This window comes from Lycium barbarum, chromosome 4 (genome assembly GCF_019175385.1).
Source record: "Lycium barbarum isolate Lr01 chromosome 4, ASM1917538v2, whole genome shotgun sequence".
NCBI classification, from domain to species: Eukaryota; Viridiplantae; Streptophyta; class Magnoliopsida; order Solanales; family Solanaceae; genus Lycium; species Lycium barbarum.
Window position 1 is genome coordinate 107,301,529 of NC_083340.1, and position 7,977 is coordinate 107,309,505.

The following is a 7,977-nucleotide window of genomic DNA, read 5'->3' on the forward strand; positions in this document are numbered from 1 at the left end:
TTTTTTCCAAATTAATTTTCACTTTATTTGAATATTAGTGTTTCACCATGAAAATTTCAAATTAAAATTGAAGTTGTATTTCAAATTTGGAGAATAACTTATAATCAGTTTTCCAACTTTATTTTCACTTTTGAAGTTGTATTTAAGTACATTCAAACATGAGCAGATATTCTTTGCAAAAAGTATAACCTCACTCAAGTAACAACTCCATCTTCAGCTCTAGCTCCATTAACATAAATTTTAAATAAAGTGACAAACAAATTGAATGTATGGCCAAACGCTTACTAAATGTTGCTCCCTCCAATTCCAATCAAGTGAAAAGAGCCACTTGCCCATTAAGTTAAAGGTGAGAATATGACATATCAAAATATTGGAAAAGCAACTATAGTGTAGTAACAAATTTTGGCGGGTAAGACAACAGTCAAATAAAAGGATAACAATGTAATGGGGCTGCTGGTCATAAATTCAATTTTGAAGTAATGATATCTTCATCAAGGTCAACGAATACTATAGTCGTCTCATGTCTATACCAGAAAAAAACGTTGTCATGACTCTCTTGTACGGTTGTACCTTCTGCATCCACTTATTCACTTCACCACCAAATATTGTTTCATATTTATAATTAAGTCAGGCTTCAACTTCATCACCAGCACCATCCCAAATTTAGAAAGGAAAACAGTAGTCTTTTGCTAGTACTCAGTAATGGGTCTCTTGGGTATTTGCTTTCTTGTACTTTGGTTGTTGAAAATTGCTGCTGCACAGCCACTCACGGACCCTATTGAAGGTTCTTTATTATGGTTTTTTCCCCTACCCTTTTGTTTTATTAAAGAATTTATAAAGGGGTAGTAGGTGTTTGAGAATTAGGAAAGAGAATCACTCTTAGTCACTCAAATTCTTTCTTGAAGATAAATGGAGGAAATGATTCTTTTTTACTTTACTTGCTTTCTCAATCAGTAATTTCTCTTCGAAGAAAAGTGGAGGAAAATATTTTCTACCAACTTGACTTACATAAAATGTTGTAGTGCGTAAGTATTTATAGAAATTCTTCTAACGTATAATTAGACTAGGTACATGTATCATAATTTAATTCTAAACTTTTTTGCTATTCCCTAATTAATGACTAAAAGCATACATGCCTCTTAACATTAATTTCGAACTGGGTAAATTCATGTACTTGGGATGAATCTAGTTTACTTTTTCAACATGTAGTTGGTTGAGAGCTAGTGTAGAAACAGTTAAATTATGACAATTCTCTTAGAACGAACTCGTTAAGACATGCAGTTCAAGGCACATGTTACGAGCAGAGTGGATGTAGAGGATTCAAATAACTGACGTCAAATTGGTGTTGGATTGAGCCATATATGATGGATTTATTAATTGATTGTTTTCTTTTTATGCATGTATTGATTAGTGGATGCTCTGAATAAGATTATTGACCATTGGAATCTGAGGAGCAAGCTGAATTTAACCGGGGATCCTTGTGCTCAAAATGCTCCTTGGGCACCAGACCAAGCAAATCCTAGAGTTATTTGTGTCTGTTCTGCCACTATTTGCCATATTACACACTTGTGAGCTCATTTCACTTTTTTTTTTCTCTTCTCTGGAGTTGTGAATTCTTCTCTTTAGAGTGTTTGTTAATGCTCAGGAAAATTTATGCCTTGGACATCTCTGGTGAACTTCCTAAAGAACTGTTTCTGCTAAAAGAATTGATGGATCTGTAAGTGATTGTACTGTTATGATTAGTACAGTAATATTCTGTAACTTAAGATGCTTTAGTTATCATGTTTTCGTTATGCAGGAATTTGGCTCAAAATGTTATCAATGGAACCATTCCAGCTGAAATCAGACAGTTAACAAAGATGCAGTACTTGTTAGTAGCACTTAAGCTTCCAAAAATTTCCTTAGAGTCGTCATTATACATTCATGTGACATTCTTCCACTTGAAATCGACCAGTTCTCATTGTGATTAAGAACTTTGTGGAACAGGAGCCTTGGCATTAATAATCTCACTGGTCCTGTGCCTCCAGAACTTGGAAGTCTAACCAAATTGGTATCCTTGTAAGTATTCATCTCACTTTGAGTTGTATTCTGTCGGTCTTAGTGGATTTTAAGCATTTCTGTTTTCTCTAAATGCTGTTTTACCCTTTTTACAGAAGTTTTAGTTCAAATAATTTCAGCGGACCATTGCCACCTCAGCTTGGAAACTTAACCTCCTTACAGCAGCTGTAAGTATAAATAAATTCCTTAATATATGTTCTTGTATCATTCCTTCTTAGATCATGATGATGTACATATGAAAAGGAAGTATTTATTTGAAGAAGTGAATTAGTTGTCTTCTAGGAATTAAAGGTATATACGTTATTCTGAATTACAATCTAGTCCTTGCACACTAGTTTCTGATACAATCAATTGTACTCAGGTATATTGATAGCAGCGGAGTGAATGGTCCAATTCCTCAGGAACTATCAAATTTGAAGTCCCTGGAGATTCTGTACTCTTTTTCTCTATCCCTCAGCAGCAGTCAACATTGTTTAATAAGTTTTGCAAACAATGCTCATCTTAGCCATTCTAACTTGGAGTTGCTTTTCATGTTTCAGATGGGCATCTGATAATCGTTTTACCGGGAAGCTCCCTGAATTCTTTGCGCACTTTATGAACATCCAAGACCTGTATGCATGACTTTGTTGTTCAGCTTTTCTGATCAACTAGCATTCTATTATCTTAAGTTTCCAAATAAATACATCCCTTTTTTACTGTCTTGTCTTCTAGTTAACGGATTATCTTAACGTTTACTTCTTGTTAACAGGAGACTAGAGGGAACACTTCTGGAAGGACCAATTCCAAGCAATTATGGTGCCCTAATAAAACTACAAGATTTGTAAGAATTATCGCTGTTACAGTATGTGATAGCAATTTATGTTCTAATTTCCTTCACAGACTGCTATAACAAAATACATTGTGTTTAGCAGTGATACTAAGAGCTTAAAGCTTTTAACTTTCTTGTATCATTTAAGCTTGGTTTGATTGAAAAATATTTTTCCTAAACAACGTTGTTACATACATAGGGTTAAGTCAGCATTTTTCCTCTCTCGTTTAGTGTAATTCTGGTTCAGTGCAACAAGTTGTAGAAAGATATCTTTTTACAAGTTGACAGGAAATGTTGTTTCAGAATTCTGATAGGCATTCCCTATGCCTTTTTCTAATTGCAGGAGAATTGGTGCTCTGCGTAATAAAGATTCTTCTCTGGATTTCGTGGAGAACATGACGAGTCTTTCCATATTGTAAGTGCTTTCACAATAAGACTTCTATTGTTGATTATCATTGAAAATCAGAAGTTAATCAAATTCTTATGTTGTACACCTGTAGATCATTGAGAAATTGCCGAATTGCTGACCAACTACCAGAAAAACTTATCTCTTTTCGCAACTTGCAAATTCTGTAAGTTACTTTGATAGCATTAATTGTTAAATTCATGCAGTTTGTTGCAAGCAACACCTCTCTGTCAAAGCTTATCCTTAAGCTATTATTTGAAATATAGGAGGTTGTTCATATATAGACTTTAAGATGTTCACTATACTGGCAGTTTCAAAATCGGGTACTTTTAATCTGATAATGTTTCCCTGTTCTGATTAAATACTGCCACAAAGGGACTTGAGCTTCAACAAGTTGACTGGTCAAATACCAAACTCATATCAAGACTTTGCGTCATTACAGTTCTTGTAAGTTGCCTCTTTTCACTCTGTACACTGATACCTTTCTTTGGAAGTCAATAAGCTGCAAGATACCTTTAATTTATATGTGCATCTGTTGTGTAAATTAGAACTAACTGGCGAAAAAAATAACAAAATGTTGGAAACTGGACTTTCTTGTTAAGCATGTAAAGTGCTTTTAAGATTTGGTGCAAACCTGTTTTCATTGGCTCTGTCATGGCTACTTTTGTTGAAGTTAAGTTGTGCATCTCAGAGATCTAGGAAGCAACAAATTGAGCGGCGAGCTACCTCCCAATATCATGAGTTCCAGTCTCACTGCCTTGTAAGTCTTAATCTTTGACCTGATTTTACTGATTCTTACTAGAGTTTGTATGTTAAGGTTTGTGATGCATCAGTTCATTATTGACATTCTTATGTGGTTCTGATTTCTCTCCACAGTTCCTTTAATTTCCACTTTTACCTTCCTAATTGTATTATCCTTCATAAAAACTCACTTTTTAAGTTGGTCCAATATCAGTGAACAACGAGTGATTTCAAGAAGTACCTTCCCAATTTTTACACGTTAATTTTACCTTTGTCCCTATACATTCTCTTTTCACTAGTTCGAACTCCAGTCCAATAGATTTTACAATTTATCTTCGAGCAGGACTATATTCAAACTATACATCTGGACATATTGCTTGGAGCTTTCTCCTATCATTATGTCTTGTTAAGTCTGTATCAGGTCGTACATAGCTACCACTTTCTAAAACTGTAAACAATTCCCAAGGAAGAGTCTCCTTAATGATTTCCAGTATCAGATATAAGTAGTTAAGTGGTGAGTTTGCCCCACCTACTTATTTGAGAATTCTTTTAAACCTGGTGAACTAGATGCACCAGGACCTGTAGATGTTCATGTATTCCAATGCTTGGTACCAATATCCATAAGATTGGGATGTCAAATTTTTTATCAGCTGATCCTTCTGGTAAAATTTAATTACACGGATTATCTTTTCACCAATCTTCAGAGTGTGCATCCTCAATTTTGAGGATATAAGAGTTCAAAAGGCCATTATATACTTTTGGGATCACTTTTCTCTATATTTCACTGTCAAGTGCATGCTTCTAACTTAAAGATGTTATTTCTCCTATGGTGAATGGCAGAGATGTCTCTTTTAATTCTCTCTCTGGATACCTACCACCAAAAAGATCAGGTTTATCAATGTGAGTTAAGTTTTGTCAAGCTTCACAAGGTTGTTTATGATCTAGACAGTAGTTTAATTTTGATTGTTGGATCAGCCTAGACTATTTCCATTTAGCTCATATTAATAAATTCATGCAGGAATATCTTTGGAAATTCTATTAGTGACAGAACTTCAGATGGAGGGTATGTCAGCTCTGGAACTTACACCGAAATTTGGCAAACAATGATATATACATTCTTGAGATTTTCTTGAAAAGAATTAGCATGACTGAAATAATGAGGATGATAATCTCATTTTACTTTTGTTAATACAGAAGGTTCAAACCATTAAGTGTGGCTAAGGTATGAGAATACTGAATGAACATGAGATAGTTCAGATATTGCTTTTATGTTGGATAAGCCATAATATTACTGATAGTACTAATTTCCTCTTTTCGTTCCTAAATAGACAAGAATGGAAAGTCTTCTCAAAATATCTTTTAAAAAAAGGTGGCCATGTATTAGTTGTTCATCTGTACTCGATTCATTTCCTTGGTTTGGGTCATAAAGCTACAGATTCCACAGGGAACTACTATACGTTCTACTGTATCAGTAAATCAGTAAATCATTGATTCCTTCGGAGTTTCCTCCCTTCTCTTTTCTGTTTGTTATCCTTATCAAATATGTAGAAAGAAAATAGAACAGCTGTTAGTTCCAACAGTTAAATTGTCTGCTTCTGCTTGCTTTGCTGATATGTTGCATTTACTGAACTTGATTGATGTAGAAAGGCTTCTTCAACTTTATCCTGCCTGCAAGGGAACACCAAGTGCATTGACATAGGTAGTTCATGTAAGTACACTCCTTTTTTATTAAGTTCTTTAGAAAATAAAAAATAACAAGTGAGGCATATTTTAAGTCACATATATTAGCCTGGTATTTCTCATTTAATTATTTAAGGCCGAGGAGGAAGGAATCTTAGGTGAGCAAAGCTCATTACATTAGCAAGGGTGTGATATTGAACTTACATTTCTGTCCGAAAGATCCCATCTTGCTGAAGCTATAGAAGATTGGGCTGTTGCATTTACTGATCTCAATTCACTAGTCTGATATTGCATACTGAAAGTTCACTTAGAGAAGGGTAGCGCACTTCCTGTGCTGCTTTTATTTTATATCTATGAGTGCAGAGAGAAGACAAAGGAAAAAACAATACATACTGAAAAATCTGATTTGAGTACTCATAACCACTGAAGTGACAAAAATTTAACACAATGGTTGAAAAGAACGGAGTGAACCCACAAGACTTGTAGAATATGTTATGTTTCTGATCTTTAATCTGATGTTGGAATAACTATGTTCTTATTCTTAGTTAAATGTGTTGATAAGTATAACTTTTGTGTTAGCTTCCTTTTCCATGAACTCTGGAGGAACGGCAATAGAGTCTGCAGATGACACCAAATATGCTAATGACTTGGAGACGCTTAGTGCAGCCTCATTTTACATGAGCCCCAATAACCAATGGGCAGTGAGCAGCTCTGGAATTTACATTTCTAACCCACACGGACAAAAATATACAGCTCAGACAGGTTCCCAGATCACAGGCACATTAGACTCTGAGCTCTATAAAACTGCTAGAATATCGCCTACCTCGTTGAGGTACTACGGTTTTGGATTGAGCAATGGAAGGTACCACGTTGAACTCCATTTTGCGGAGATACAAATGGATGATTCTCACTCTTGGAAAGGTCTCGGAAGACGGTTATTTGATGTTTACGTTCAGGTAAATCAAACTTAAACCAACATAGCAAGAATCAAACTTCTTGAAAGTCATCTGTAAAGAATTGGACATCACTTGTTCACTTGAAATTTTTTCATTAGTTTCTTATCTAAAGTTAATCCTTCTTTTTTTTTTTTTTTTTTTTTTTTGAAATGAATGAAGGGAGAAAAAGTTCTTGAAGATTTTAACATTCAGAAAGAAGCAGGTGGATCAAAAAGAGCTTTAGTTAAAACAATTGGGGCAAATGTGACTAACAGAGTGATAGAAATCCATTTATTGTGGGCTGGAAAAGGCACTTGTTGCATTCCTTTTCAAAGCACCTATGGTCCTTTAGTCTCTGCCATCCATGTCACTCAAGGTTCTTTTCATTGCATTTCCTTTGGTATAACTTTTCACTTCTCGTTTCGCCCGAACTAATGATTAATTCCTGTTTTGTTTACTTATGATTGTTGCAGTAGCTAAAAGTGGCCGTTCTTCCAAAAACAAGAAGACACACGTTGGAATAATATTTGGAATTGTAGCTGGAAGTGCAGCTGGGGTACTGATAGTTTCTTCAGTTTTCTGTCTCTGGTGGGCAAATAGAAAAGCACCAAGCCATATGAAAGTCGCAACTGACTCAACAAAAAAAGGATAGTTGAGGTAATAAAGCGAAAATAAGTGGTTTTAGCCCTTATAAAAAGAAAACTTCCACAAGCTATCCCCAGCATGATGGTATGACCAAATCATATGATCACACAGGGAATTAATTTTCATCATGTGTATGTTAGGCTGTTGAAACTTTGTACTATCACGTTTGTTGATAAATGATTGGACTGTTTCTTATTTTCTTGAGAATCAAAATGTACATAAATAAAAGCAGCATCAAGTTTTCAGGTTTAGGTATGCAGTCATATAACAGCTACCAAACTGTTTATTTCCTTGGAGAACTTATTTCATACTAATAAGCAATTAAAACAAACATCACGATTAATCAAGAAGGGAAAAGGCTTCAGTAGGGATGGTTAGATTGGATGGGGTTGATCAATCGAACTACGATGATTGGAATGAAGACGTACTACGAAAGACAAAAGGCAAAACTTTTCCACAGGAAAACATGTACTAATGTGAATGAATAAATTTGAAGAAAATTGTTGCAAAAGAGATGTATCTTTATATATATTATTTTGAAAAATTCATCAAAAAAATGAATAAAAAGATTAATCTGACGGGTTTGTTTTCACTGTCTGGAAAAAGAAAATTGAATATTTTATTCATCTTGTTCGGCACATCCAAAAAAAATAAAAAATGAAGAGAATATCCACAGTTTTTAAGACATTTGTTTCGCGATATGT

At 34.6% G+C, this 7,977-nt stretch overlaps 1 protein-coding gene across 3 annotated transcripts; it reads left to right on the forward strand.

The window, feature by feature from the left end:
• Positions 1–383: 383 nt before the first annotated feature.
• On the forward strand, positions 384–7,524 carry LOC132636193 (probable LRR receptor-like serine/threonine-protein kinase At1g56140). 3 transcript variants are annotated; one of them, XM_060352915.1, is made up of 19 exons: positions 384–784; positions 1,412–1,568; positions 1,646–1,717; positions 1,799–1,870; positions 1,987–2,058; positions 2,154–2,225; positions 2,420–2,491; positions 2,598–2,669; positions 2,807–2,878; positions 3,210–3,281; positions 3,367–3,438; positions 3,648–3,719; positions 3,964–4,032; positions 4,854–4,913; positions 5,032–5,076; positions 5,657–5,712; positions 6,273–6,649; positions 6,809–7,004; positions 7,102–7,524. In XM_060352915.1, exons 1-19 carry the CDS (start codon positions 703–705, stop codon positions 7,278–7,280), a joined length of 1,941 nt encoding a protein of 646 aa, XP_060208898.1. In that variant the 5' UTR covers positions 384–702; the 3' UTR covers positions 7,281–7,524. The 3 variants fall into 3 exon arrangements, with proteins under 3 accessions (XP_060208898.1, XP_060208897.1, XP_060208899.1); XM_060352914.1 differs by having other exon boundaries at positions 385–784; positions 5,657–5,721; XM_060352916.1 differs by having other exon boundaries at positions 386–797; positions 5,657–5,721.
• Positions 7,525–7,977: the final 453 nt, after the last annotated feature.